This window comes from Embiotoca jacksoni, unplaced genomic scaffold (assembly GCF_022577435.1).
Source record: "Embiotoca jacksoni isolate LCO1_2020_lvr unplaced genomic scaffold, fEmbJac1.0.p SCAF_92, whole genome shotgun sequence".
NCBI classification, from domain to species: Eukaryota; Metazoa; Chordata; class Actinopteri; family Embiotocidae; genus Embiotoca; species Embiotoca jacksoni.
Window position 1 is genome coordinate 642,832 of NW_027185450.1, and position 14,607 is coordinate 657,438.

Sequence of the window (14,607 nt, forward strand, 5' to 3'; positions counted from 1 at the left end):
GACTAAAACTTTATGCTCCGCGCTGCTGGAACAGACTTTTTCACCACTCTTGTTGTCATTTTAGCTTTTAATCTATCTTCTGCATTTCTTTTATCTTTATTAACTCGCTGGCGTTGGTCTGAAAGTGGTTTTTAAATGGTCTTATTTTTCCTTTTAATTTGTTTTTAATCGTGTTAATTGTTTAAATTGCTCTCAAATTTTATTTCATTTTTCAGATCTACAACTGCGTCTTATTATTGGCCTGTCAATCATCTGTGAAGCACTTTGAACTGAAACAAAATGTACAAAAAGTGCTGTATAAATAAAGTTTGATTGACTGAGGACCTGGTGATGTTCACTTATTGTCTCATACAGGCATGGACAAACCCGCCGGTACCTTCACCTCATTGAAACAATAGTGTTCCTCATTAGAAGCTCTTTGATCATGCAGACCTGCATCCTTTAGTTTGTCAGAGAGTAAAACAGCAGAGCAGAAACTGGAGAGGAGAATACTGTCAGTCACTGGTGTCTTAGGATCCAGTCGTATTTAATAGAGTAGTGCAGTGCTTCTTAACTGGTTGGTCATGACCCAAAAGTGTGAAAAAAGGCTTTTAATTTGACGTCTACAGAACTTCTGCTGCTGTGCTTTTATTTTGTAGGAGGTAAAAAAAAAAATTAAGAGTAATCTGCTCACGTTTTTATGACAGTAACAAACAAAACTAACGTGGTCTCATCAGTTGAGCATTTGTAAGAAGCTTCAGTTGTTTCACTTTATTATTACTGTATTATTATTAATCATCTCATTTCATACAGTTGAATTTAGACTCTTAAAACGTCATGCTCCAACTTCTCTGAAAACCAACTTGTTTCATTTCTCGTGTTTTATTTCATGTATTTCATGAAAGTCTGGTGTATTTTCGGAGTGGTTAAAGAACGTGAACACTTTGGGTCGGCTGCACCGGTCCAGAACACGACCAGAGTGAGCCCGGCTGCTGGTTCTGGACATGCAGAAGTGATGAGTCGGGAAACAGCAGACGATGAACTGACAGAAGACTATAATTGATCCATTGATTCTATTCCTGCATTAAACAGACAGGTGCACCGCATTCAGCTGACAACAGTCTGGATCTGATCCGCCTGCTCCTGGTTCTCCGTCTGTCACACGTCATCCGGCTCTGGTTCTTCCTTCAGCATGAATACAATCACAAGTTGAATATCCAGGAAGTGTCTGCAGGGCTGTGGGGACTGTGTGCACCGCTCAACATCAAGTCTGCATACTGACGTTCAGACTGCAAAAGCATATGCATTTTATTGAGCAAAGACACGAGGGACCAAACTATATACACCGATACACTCCCAACATCCCCGTCTACCGTTAAAAAAGAAATAAACACCTTTTTAAAAAATCCTGGTTTTGCAGCTGGACTTTTTTTTTACTCCATGCTCCAGAGTCACTGGATAAAAAAAGGGTCCACAGTTCGTCCAATTACACGCCAGTATATAGTGACAGGAAGTAGATGTACAGGAGGAGGATGGGATATATGAGAAGGGGCTTCTTCGTTTTAAATTCGTCTCCGACGAGCAGCGAGGCGGCGCTGTACGCAGCCCAGAACACGCCGAACAGCTGCAAGAGGAGACACAGATCATCACTCTTCATCACCAACAGCAGCACACAACACAATCACAGACACGTCTTCATCACAAACACTGACACACGTCTTCATCACCAACAGCAGGAAACAGTAACAGTCAGACAGGAAGTTGGTCACTGTCCTGCTGAGAGGAACGACCCTTTTTATTCCTGTTGAATATCTGTCAACGTCGTATTAACTACAGCCCTGTTTCTAAAACACTTGGGACGCTGTGAAATGGAAGTAAAAAATGAAATTGATCATTTGCAAATCATGTAAACTCATATTTAATTGAAAATAGACCAAAGACAGCATATCAAATGTTGAAACACATAAATTGTATTGTTTTATGAAACATTCTCATTGTGAATCTAATGCAGCAACACGTCTCTATAAGTTGTTCCAGGATCATGTTCACCACTGAGCTGCATCAACTCTTCTTCTAACAACACTCTGGAAACCTTTGGAAACTGAGGAGACCAGTTTCTGGAGTTTTGAAAGTGAAATGTGGTCCCATTCTTGCCTGATAGAGGATTTCACCTGCTCAACAGTTCAGGGTCTCCTTTGTTGTATTGTTCATGTCCTGATGCTCCAGATGTTTTCAATGATTGACAGGTCTGGACTGCAGGAGGCCAGTTTATCAGCGGACTCTTCTACTAGAGAACCATGCTGTTGGAATACGTGCAGAATGTGGATGGACGTTGTTCTGCTGAAATAAACAAGACCTTCCCTGAAAGAGACGTTGTCTGGATGGCAGCATATGTTGCTCCAAAACCTGAATATATCATTCAGCATTAATGCTTCCTTCCAGATGTTCAAGCTACCCATGCCAAGTGCACTAATGCATCCTGTACCATCACAGATGCTGGCTTTAGAACTGAGCTGATAACAAGCTGGATGGTCCCTCTCCTCTTTTAATGATATTATGAACCGTAGACGATGAAATCCACTAATTCTTTGTAGTTTTACGTTGAGGAACATTATTCTTAGATTGTTGAACTATTTTCCAACACAGTCTTTCACAGAGTGGTGAACCTCTCCCCATCTTCACTGCTGAGAGACTCTGCCTCTCTGAAATCATCTTTTTATACCCAATCATGTTACTGATCTGTTGCCATGGTAACATTATTAGTAGTCAGATGTTCCATCAGGTGTTTTTTTTGTTTTTTTTGTTTTGCATAACAACCTTTCCAGTCTTCTGTTGACCCTGTTCCAACTTTTTAGAGACGTGTTGCTGCCATCAAATTCAAAAGAAAATGCAAAAGAAGCACATTTTTCATATAACACAATTTCTCCATTAAAATATTTTATATGTTGTCTTTGGTTTATTTTCAATTAAATATGGGTTTATGTGATTTAAAATTCATTGCATTCTGTTTTTATTTACATTTTATACTGCATCCTAACTTTTCTGGAAACGCTGACAGCTGACAGCCTACATGAAGTCAGGACTCCCAGAGAGCTCAGTGTTACAACCAAACTGAGGTGTGTTGAAGATAACCATGTTGAGTGTTCTGATCCATCTCCATCTTTATTTTTACACATTATTATTATTATTGTCCTCACTTTGATGACTGTAGAAACCAGGTCGAAGCCTCCGATCACCAAGAGCAGAGGAGCGATGACAATGAGGGGCAGAAGGGAATATCCGATCACTCCCAGAACCTGTCCGTATGACACCTGATCCAAACAACAACACGACCCAGTCAGAACATGTTCCTCATGTTGGACCACACCAACTGACTGCAGAGGGACTCACCTCCCCACCAAGAACACGGGCCAGCAGGAAGATGGTGAGGGATCCGAATATCCAGATAGTGATGATCCAGGACACCACCTGAGGACACAGCACAGCTTGGTGTGAACACGGACACACAGAGGACACACGGAGGACACACGGACACAGGGAGGACACACAGACACAGGGAGGACACACAGATACAGGGAGGACACACAAACCGGTCCTTTCTGTTTCTTATAGAGTTAGAGATGTTTTTAAATAATACAAACTGCAGCTGAGGTCAGCTTCACCTGGGCTGAAGGTACCAGAACCACCTGACTGAAGGAACCGTCCGCCGGCTCTGATCTGAGAACAGTGTGTGGATATACTATCACCTGTTTAATATTTTAGTACACTGTCTTCTGTCGACCCAAAGCTGTTCATATGACATCAATAATTGTCTGGGGCTCCGCCTCCTCTCTAAAATGAAGAATGTGGCTCTATAAAATGAATTCCATTGCCCCACCTCCTCTTTAAAACAAATGTGGTGGCCCCGCCTCCTCTCAAATAAATGTATGCTGTTGCCCTGCCTCCTTTCTAAAATTAATTCTGTTGCCCCGCCTCCACTCTAAATTTAGTACTGGGGCTCCGCCTCCCCTCTAGAATGAATGCCGTGGCCCCGCCTCCTCTCCATAATGAATGTTGTGGTAACGTTTCCCTCTGAAGTGAATGCTGTGGCCCCGCCTCCCCTCTAGAATGAATGAATATCTTAGAGATCTTATAGAACCATATAATCCTAGCAGAGCACTTCTCTCTCAGTACGCTGGTCTACTTGTGGTTCCTAGAGTTTCCAGAAGTAGAATGGGAGGCGGAGCTTCAGTGTTCAGGCTCCTCCCCTGTGGAACCAGCTCCCAGTTTGTGTTGGAGGGGCAGAAACCCTCTCTAGCTTTAAGATTAGACTCAAAACGTTCCTTCTTGATAAAGCCTATAGTTAGGGCTGGCTCAGGTAGACCTGAACCAACCCTTAGTTATGCTGTTATAGGCCGAGGCTGCTGGAGGACCTCGTTACATGCTGATCTTCTTTTCTTTCCTCCTACTCTTTAACTGACTCATACCTCACCATCTTCTTCTCTCCCATAGTTTCTTCTTATTATCTGTTGTCTCCATTCAGTTCCTTCACTCGTGTAGTTTCTGTTCTTTCTTTTCCAGATGTCCCGTCATGGAGCTGCATGTCTCTGCTCTGTGATTGTCGTCTCCACCAACAGTTCTTCTCTTCTATCTCTATGCTGTCCTTTTCTCTCTCTGCTCTCCTCTCACCCTAACCGGTCGAGGCAGATGCTCCGCCCACCTCTGAGTCTGGTTCTGTTAACAGAAGCTCCGCCCACCTCTGAGTCTGGTTCTGTTAACAGATGCTCCCCCCACCTCTGATCCTGGTTCTGTTAACAGATGCTCCGCCCACCTCTGAGTCTGGTTCTATTAACAGATGCTCCGCCCACCTCTGATCCTGGTTCTGTTAACAGATGCTCCTCCCACCTCTGATCCTGGTTCTGTTAACAGATGCTCCGCCCACCTCTGATCCTGGTTCTGTCGGAGGTTTCTTCCTGTTAAAGGGAGTTTTTCTTCCCTCTGTTGGAGGTTTTCTCTCCTAGCTTATGTTGGAATTATTGAATTGTTGGTTTCTCTGTATAATATTGTAAAGTTCTGCTGTAAAGACTTTAATGTGTTAAGTGCCATGAAATAACCTGTGTTGTGATTTGGCGCTATAGAAATAAAGTTGAATTGAATTGAATGCCGTGGCCCCGCCTCCTCTCTATAATCAATGTTGTGGTAACGTTTCCCTCTAGAATGAATGCTGTGGCCCCGCCTCCTCTAAAAATGCGCACCGCTTACCCTGAACTGTCCGTAGATGGAGATCATGGAGAAGAGCAGCACCACGGCCAGAGGGCCCCAGAAGTCGGGGTTGTCTCTGACCACCTGCCGGTTGTAACCCAACGACGGCATGGGCATCAGCACACAGCGGATCTTGTAATAGATGTCCTTCAGGTCAATGTCCAGCTCGTCTCTGTCACAGGAAACAAAGCACTGTCACTGGAAGCTTGGTTCTGACACCGGAGACCATTAAATTAGATTAAAACTCAACATAACAGTTGAGTGTGAGTGTGTGTGAATAGTCTTCACGAACAGTACAATGTAAAATTTTAACAATGTACCAACGATGTAAAAACCGTGTATTAAAGTAGAATCACTACATTCAAGAGCATTGAAGTGATCCATCCGGTCAGGGTGGAGCTACTTTGAAATACTTCCTGTACTACCACATACTGTAGTCTCATGATGGAAGGAAACAAGGCAACCAGTTGCTACTACGACATACTGTACATTTCATTACATTACATTTAATTTATCTGACTCTTTTATCCAAAGCGACTTACAATAAGTTCATTTCAACCATGAGGGTACAAAACCAGAACAACAAGAATCAAGAAAATACAATTTCTTCCAGAAAGCCAAACTACAAAGTTCTATCAGTAAGTTCCATGTTAAGATACTAAAGTTCTACTGTTCAAGGTAAAGGAGGAAGAGGTGTGTTTTTAGTTTGTGGTGGAAGATCAGAGTTTCTGCTTCCTGATGTCAATGGGGAGCTCATTCTACCATTTAGGAGCCAGGACAGCAAACAGTTGTGATTTTATAGAGTGTTTAACTCAGTGAGGAGCAACAAGCTGATTGGTAGAAGCAGAGTGGAGGGAGGGGCTGGGATGTAAGGTTGGACCATGTCCTGGATGTAGACTGGACCCAATCTGTTCACAGCACGGTACGCAAGTACCAATGTTTGGAAACGGATGCTGGCAGCTACTGGTAACCAGTGAAGGAGGAGGAGGAGGAGGAGGAGGAGGAAGAGGAGGAGGAGGAGGAGGAGCAGAGTAGTGTGAGTGAATCTAGGAGGTTAAAGACCAGTCGAGCTGCTGCATTATGGATGAGCTGCAGAGGTCGGATGGTACTAACAGGTAGACCTGCCAGGAGGGAGTTACAGTAGTCTAGATATGAGATGACCAGAACCTGGACCAGAACCTGGACCAGAACCTGCGCCGCCTGTAGTAGGAAGGAAACAAGGCAACCAGTTGTCTTGTTTCCTTCCGTCATGAGACCAGGCTGAAACCTTCACTGTCCCAGCCGTCCTCCAACATTGCCCCCCCCCCCCCCCCCACCCCCGTTGCTAGAGAAGTTGAGGTCCAACTCACAGCAGGGGTTTGGTCTCCTCACAGTCGTCCTCCTCCACCTCCAGCAGCCATCCGTAGCCTCGCTGCCTCAGGAAGGTGGTGGCGTACGGGTCCTTCCCGCTGTCGCTGCCCATGTTCACTTTAATGTCCGGAGTGCTGATGGTTCCACTGAGCTCTGTGGAGGACAGGTGTGTTCAGAGTGGAGCGCACCTGTTCATAGACTGGTGGGATGTCAAATACACAATGCACACACACACCATGAACATTTAACATCCTGTTTCAACATCAGCTGTTCCACCTGAAGGAACCGGAAGAACCGCAACTCTGCTCTGAACACACACTAGAATGTAAAAGGAAGTTGTCCTGCCACGTCCACCCTGTCCAACAGGTCTCCCTGTGACTCCTCCCCCTGTAACACAAACAGGCTGCTAACCTGGAGTCACGTGAAGGCGGGTTTGTCTTTTTTAAGAAGCATTAAAGACAGTTTTGAGAGCAAATTACTCGCACTGCGATCAAAAATCTAACAAGCAAGAAAAAACAGATGAAATGGAAATGAAATGATTTGGATTGAAAACAATATATTCCACACAGCTGTCTTAGTTTGAGTTACAGATGTGAGTTTTTGTGATGAAAGCAGCCTCTTTATTATGTCACAGTCTGACTGGGAATCAGACCTGTGACGATGGAAGGATCATCTACACTAGTATAATCATCTACACTCGTATAATCATCTACACTAGTATAATCATCTACACTCATATAATCATCTACACTAGTATAATCATCTACACTCATATAATCATCTACACTAGTATAATCATCTACACTAGTATAATCATCTACACTAGTATAATCATCTACACTCGTATAATCATCTACACTCGTATAATCATCTACACTAGTATAATCATCTAAACTCATATAATCATCTACACTAGTATAATCATCTACACTAGTATAATCATCTAAACTCATATAATCATCTACACTAGTATAATCATCTACACTAGTATAATCATCTACACTCGTATAATCATCTAAACTCATATAATCATCTACACTAGTATAATCATCTACACTAGTATAATCATCTACACTCGTATAATCATCTACACTAGTATAATCATCTACACTCGTATAATCATCTACACTAGTATAATCATCTACACTAGTATAATCATCTAAACTCGTATAATCATCTACACTAGTATAATCATCTACACTAGTATAATCATCTACACTCGTATAATCATCTACACTAGTATAATCATCTACACTAGTATAATCATCTAAACTCATATAATCATCTACACTAGTATAATCATCTAAACTCATATAATCATCTACACTCGTATAATCATCTAAACTCATATAATCATCTACACTCGTATAATCATCTAAACTCATATAATCATCTACACTCATATAATCATCTAAACTCATATAATCATCTACACTCATATAATCATCTACACTAGTATAATCATCTACACTCATATAATCATCTACACTAGTATAATCATCTAAACTCATATAATCATCTACACTCGTATAATCATCTACACTCGTATAATCATCTAAACTCATATAATCATCTACACTCATATAATCATCTAAACTCATATAATCATCTAAACTCATATAATCATCTACACTAGTATAATCATCTACACTCATATAATCATCTACACTCATATAATCATCTACACTAGTATAATCATCTAAACTCATATAATCATCTACACTCGTATAATCATCTAAACTCATATAGTCATCTACACTCGTATAATCATCTAAACTCATATAATCATCTACACTCATATAATCATCTAAACTCATATAATCATCTAAACTCATATAATCATCTACACTAGTATAATCATCTACACTAGTATAATCATCTAAACTCATATAATCATCTACACTCATATAATCATCTACACTAGTATAATCATCTAAACTCATATAATCATCTACACTAGTATAATCATCTACACTAGTATAATCATCTAAACTCATATAATCATCTAAACTCATATAATCATCTACACTCATATAATCATCTACACTAGTATAATCATCTACACTCATATAATCATCTACACTAGTATAATCATCTAAACTCATATAATCATCTACACTCGTATAATCATCTACACTCGTATAATCATCTAAACTCATATAATCATCTACACTCATATAATCATCTAAACTCATATAATCATCTAAACTCATATAATCATCTACACTAGTATAATCATCTACACTCATATAATCATCTACACTCATATAATCATCTACACTAGTATAATCATCTAAACTCATATAATCATCTACACTCGTATAATCATCTAAACTCATATAATCATCTACACTCGTATAATCATCTAAACTCATATAATCATCTACACTCATATAATCATCTAAACTCATATAATCATCTAAACTCATATAATCATCTACACTAGTATAATCATCTACACTAGTATAATCATCTAAACTCATATAATCATCTACACTCGTATAATCATCTAAACTCATATAATCATCTACACTCATATAATCATCTAAACTCATATAATCATCTAAACTCATATAATCATCTACACTAGTATAATCATCTACACTAGTATAATCATCTACACTCGTATAATCATCTACACTCATATAATCATCTACACTAGTATAATCATCTACACTAGTATAATCATCTACACTCGTATAATCATCTACACTCATATAATCATCTACACTAGTATAATCATCTACACTAGTATAATCATCTACACTCGTATAATCATCTACACTAGTATAATCATCTACACTAGTATAATCATCTAAACTCATATAATCATCTACACTCGTATAATCATCTACACTAGTATAATCATCTACACTCGTATAATCATCTACACTAGTATAATCATCTAAACTCATATAATCATCTACACTCGTATAATCATCTACACTAGTATAATCATCTAAACTCATATAATCATCTACACTCATATAATCATCTACACTAGTATAATCATCTAAACTCATATAATCATCTACACTCGTATAATCATCTAAACTCATATAATCATCTACACTCGTATAATCATCTAAACTCATATAATCATCTACACTCATATAATCATCTACACTCGTATAATCATCTAAACTCATATAATCATCTAAACTCATATAATCATCTACACTCGTATAATCATCTAAACTCATATAATCATCTACACTCGAATAATCATCTAAACTCATATAATCATCTACACTCATATAATCATCTAAACTCATATAATCATCTACACTCGTATAATCATCTAAACTCATATAATCATCTACACTCGTATAATCATCTAAACTCATATAATCATCTACACTCGTATAATCATCTAAACTCATATAATCATCTACACTCGTATAATCATCTAAACTCATATAATCATCTACACTCGTATAATCATCTAAACTCATATAATCATCTACACTCGTATAATCATCTAAACTCATATAATCATCTACACTAGTATAATCATCTACACTAGTATAATCATCTAAACTCATATAATCATCTACACTAGTATAATCATCTACACTAGTATAATCATCTACACTAGTATAATCATCTACACTCGTATAATCATCTACACTCGTATAATCATCTACACTAGTATAATCATCTACACTAGTATAATCATCTACACTAGTATAATCATCTAAACTCATATAATCATCTACACTCGTATAATCATCTACACTCGTATAATCATCTAAACTCATATAATCATCTACACTCGTATAATCATCTAAACTCATATAATCATCTACACTCGTATAATCATCTAAACTCATATAATCATCTACACTAGTATAATCATCTACACTAGTATAATCATCTAAACTCATATAATCATCTACACTAGTATAATCATCTACACTAGTATAATCATCTAAACTCATATAATCATCTACACTAGTATAATCATCTACACTAGTATAATCATCTACACTAGTATAATCATCTACACTAGTATAATCATCTACACTAGTATAATCATCTAAACTCATATAATCATCTACACTAGTATAATCATCTAAACTCATATAATCATCTACACTCGTATAATCATCTAAACTCATATAATCATCTACACTCGTATAATCATCTACACTCATATAATCATCTAAACTCATATAATCATCTACACTCATATAATCATCTACACTAGTATAATCATCTAAACTCATATAATCATCTACACTAGTATAATCATCTAAACTCATATAATCATCTAAACTCATATAATCATCTAAACTCATATAATCATCTACACTCGTATAATCATCTAAACTCATATAATCATCTACACTCATATAATCATCTACACTAGTATAATCATCTAAACTCATATAATCATCTACACTCGTATAATCATCTACACTCATATAATCATCTACACTCGTATAATCATCTAAACTCATATAATCATCTACACTCATACACTGCTCCAAAAAATAAAGGGAACACTTAAACAACACATCCTAGATCTCAATGAATGAAATATTCCATTTAAAATCTTGATTCATCACATAGTGGAATGTGTTGAGAACAAAATAACATCAGAATGATCAATGGAAATCAGAATCATTATCCATGGAGGTCTGGATTCAGAATCATACTCCAAATAAAAGTGGAAAAATCAGATCACAGGCTGATCCAACTTCTGTGGAGATTCCTGAAGACAAGTCCAAATGAGTCTCAGTAGTGTGTGTGTCCTCCACGTGCCTGTATCACTCCCTACAACGCCTGGGCATGCTCCTGATGAGACCACGGATGTTCTCCTGAGGGATCTCCTCCCAGACCTGGATCAAAGCATCGGTCCACTCCCGGACAGTCTGCGGTGGACGTGGCGTCGGCGGACGGAACGAGACGCGATGTCCCGGATGTGCCGGATTGGATTCGGGTCTGGGGGACGGGCGGGCCGGTCCGTAGCATCCCTAACCCTAACCCTAACCCTAACTCCAGCCACATGAGGCCGAGCATTGTCCTGCATCAGAAGAACCCAGGACCCGCTGCACCAGCAGATGGTCTTCAACGGGTCTGAGGATCTCATCCCGGGACCTAATGGCAGTCAGGGTACCTCTGGCTAGCCCACGGAGGGCTGCGCTGCCCTCCGAAGAAACGCCTCCCCAGACCGTCGCTGACCCGCCGCCGACCCGGTCCCGCTGGAGGATGTTGCAGGCAGCAGAACGTTCTCCACGGCGTCTCCAGACTCCGTCACGTCTGTCACATGTGCTCAGTGTGAACCTGCTCTCGTCCGTGAAGACCGCAGGACGCCGACGGAGAAGCTGCCGATCTCGGTGTTCTCCGGTAAAGTCCGGTCGCCCCGCACGGTGTTGGGCTGTGAGCACAGACCCCACTTGTGGACGTCGGGTCCTCGTACCGCCCTCATGGAGTCTGTTTCTGACAGTTTGAGCAGAAACATGCACATTAGTGGCCTGCTGGAGGTCATTTTGTAGGGCTCTGGCAGCGCTCCTCCTGCTCCTCCTTGCACAAAGGAGCAGATAGCGGTCCCGCTGCCGGGTTGTTGTCCTCCTACGGCCCCCTCCATGTCTCCTGGTGGACCGGCCCGTCTCCCGGTATGTCCTCCGTCCTCTTGACACTGTGCTGACAGACACAGCAAACCTTCTTGCCACAGTGTACATTGATGTGCCATCCTGGATGAGCTGCACTACCTGAACAACTTCTGTGGGTTGGAGACACCTCATGCTCCCTCTAGTGGTGAGGACACTGGCAAAATGCAAAAGGGACCAACGATCATCCAGAAAGGACGAGGACAGAGAAACGGTCTGTGGTCACCACCTGCAGAACCGTTCCTTTATAGGGTTGTCTTGATAATTGCCTCATTTCCACCTGTTTGTTCCATTTGTACAACAGCAGGTGAAACTGATCCACAATCAGTGTTGATCCTAACTGGACAGCTGGATTTCACAGAAGTGGGATTGATTGGAGTTACATTGAGTTGTTTAAGTGTTCCCTTTATTTTTTGGAGCAGTGTATATACTTGTTTGTATATAATATATATAGATATATAATGTACTGTATATACTGTGCATTTTATATTTCTATTTTTTTACTGCTATTACTGCTATTTTGTTGCTTTTCTATTATTATATTCTATTCTATTCGATTATTTTATTCTATTATTTCTATTATTATCTTATTGCTTCTGTATGCTGCTGTAGCAAAAAAATTTCCCCTTGGGGATTAATAAAGTATACTCCATATACACTTATATACTCCATATACACCTATATATACACTCCATATACACTCATGTATACTCCATATACACGCATGTATACTCCATATACACTCAATCTATACTCCATATACACTCATGTATATTCCATATACACTCATATATACTCTCATGTATACTCCATATACATTTATATACTCCATATACACTCATATATACTCCATTTACACCTATATATACACTCCATATACACTCATGTACACTCCATATACACCTATATATACTCCATATACACTTATATACTTCATATACACTCATATATACTCCATTTACACCTATATATACACTCCATATACACTCATGTATACTCCATATACACTTATATACTCCATATACACCTATATATACACTCCATATACACTCATGTATACTCCATATACACTCATATATACTTATATATACACTCATATATACTTATATATACACTCATGTATACTCCATATCCACTCATGTATACTCCATATATCCAGTGACCTGTCGATCCTCCACCTGACTGTGCAGACTTCAGTACGTGACAGTATATTAATATCACCATATAGTACATACTGAGTACTTATGAAAGTAAATGTTATAGTTGTTCCTCATTGTAGTCTCTCCTTACAGCTTTGATCCTATTCTGGTTGTGTTTGATTGTAGTACAGTGTAATTCCAGCAGTAGTTCATGTTGTTTAGTTATTGTTTGGACCTTTGTAATTACTTCTCTCTTCGGTTTTGATGATTTAAATGAAGTAGTTAAGTTACACATTTTCTCTGAAGGTTTAATAAAATAAATATATAATAAACGTATTAAAACCGGTTCAGACAGTCTGTGAACCAAAGTCTGTTATATTCATGTTTACGGAGCAAAATGACTTCAACAGCAGATGATTTAAATGATGTCATGTCGTGTTCAAGAACAAACCGTCATTTGTAACCTGCAGCTGTTCCAGATGTTTGTTAGATTCAACCAGCCACGTCTCAGAGCTACAATCAGTTAGCACCGTTGGTACCTTTAATGATGTCGAACCACACCGCGTCATTTCACACGTTCGTGTCACTGAACTTGAACGTATTTGTACCGGGCTGCTGCACTACGTCATCACACCTGAAGTCAAGGAAGTGAACAGGTGTGGTTAGCTTCTGTCAGGCCTGCTAGCTGTTAGCTCGGCTAGTGTTAGCCTACCTTCAGCCTCTGTCGAAGACACGAACGTAAAGTCTCCGTTGGTGGGAGAGAACTGCATGGTGCTCCCTCCCAGACCGGACATGTACCGAAGCGGGGGGTGAAATCTGCCGGGGACACGTCGGTGAGGCCGTCACTGACCGGAGCGCATCGCTGAAGGTAAACTAGCGCATGTTGTTCCGGTCCGTCCGTCGGTCTGCGGCGGAAACGACCCGGAAGTGTGGAGGAAGCTGGGCCAGAGACACGTCATCTGATGCGTTCAGGGCCTATCATTGCGCTGGGACACGAGAAACTCTGCAGGAAAACCTTTTCTTTTTTTCTTTTTTTTAACAAACGATTGCACGTCTCAGTGCAAACAGAAAATATACATACATAATATAAATTCACTAACAATTAGATCTGCTAGGGGTAAATGAGATAAATAAATGCTAAAATAAAAGAGAAAAAATGCATTAATTTATAGATAAACAATTAAAAAGGTTACATATATTAAGAGTATTTCGGGCTTTTGGGTTGGATGGTTTGTACATATTGTGGCATTTCATTTAGAGAAATATTTAAAGAGGGTTTTTTG

The 14,607-nt window shown here is 39.7% G+C and overlaps 1 protein-coding gene across 1 annotated transcript; it reads right to left on the bottom strand.

Moving 5' to 3' along the window:
- Positions 1-1,016: 1,016 nt before the first annotated feature.
- Positions 1,017-14,247, bottom strand: yipf4 (Yip1 domain family, member 4). The gene is made up of 6 exons (XM_069141881.1): positions 14,037-14,247; positions 6,570-6,723; positions 5,221-5,392; positions 3,370-3,447; positions 3,177-3,290; positions 1,017-1,603 (listed from the first exon to the last, which is right to left on the bottom strand). The coding sequence occupies exons 1-6, from the start codon at positions 14,116-14,118 to the stop codon at positions 1,466-1,468; spliced, it is 738 nt and encodes a 245-aa protein (XP_068997982.1). The 5' UTR covers positions 14,119-14,247; the 3' UTR covers positions 1,017-1,465.
- Between the last annotated feature and the right edge of the window lie 360 nt (positions 14,248-14,607).

What these genes read in the sequence shown, in the direction of transcription:
- yipf4 (XM_069141881.1), bottom strand. Translation starts at nt 14,118, where the DNA reads ATGTCCGGTCTGGGAGGGAGCACCATGCAGTTCTCTCCCACCAACGGA. An exon ending in GAGGAGACCAAACCCCTGCT is followed by an intron (nt 5,393 to 6,569) that starts GTGAGTTGGACC and finishes TTCCTGTGACAG; the next exon opens with AGACGAGCTGGACATTGACC. An exon ending in TGGTTTCTACAGTCATCAAA is followed by an intron (nt 1,604 to 3,176) that starts GTGAGGACAATA and finishes CTCCTCTTGCAG; the next exon opens with CTGTTCGGCGTGTTCTGGGC.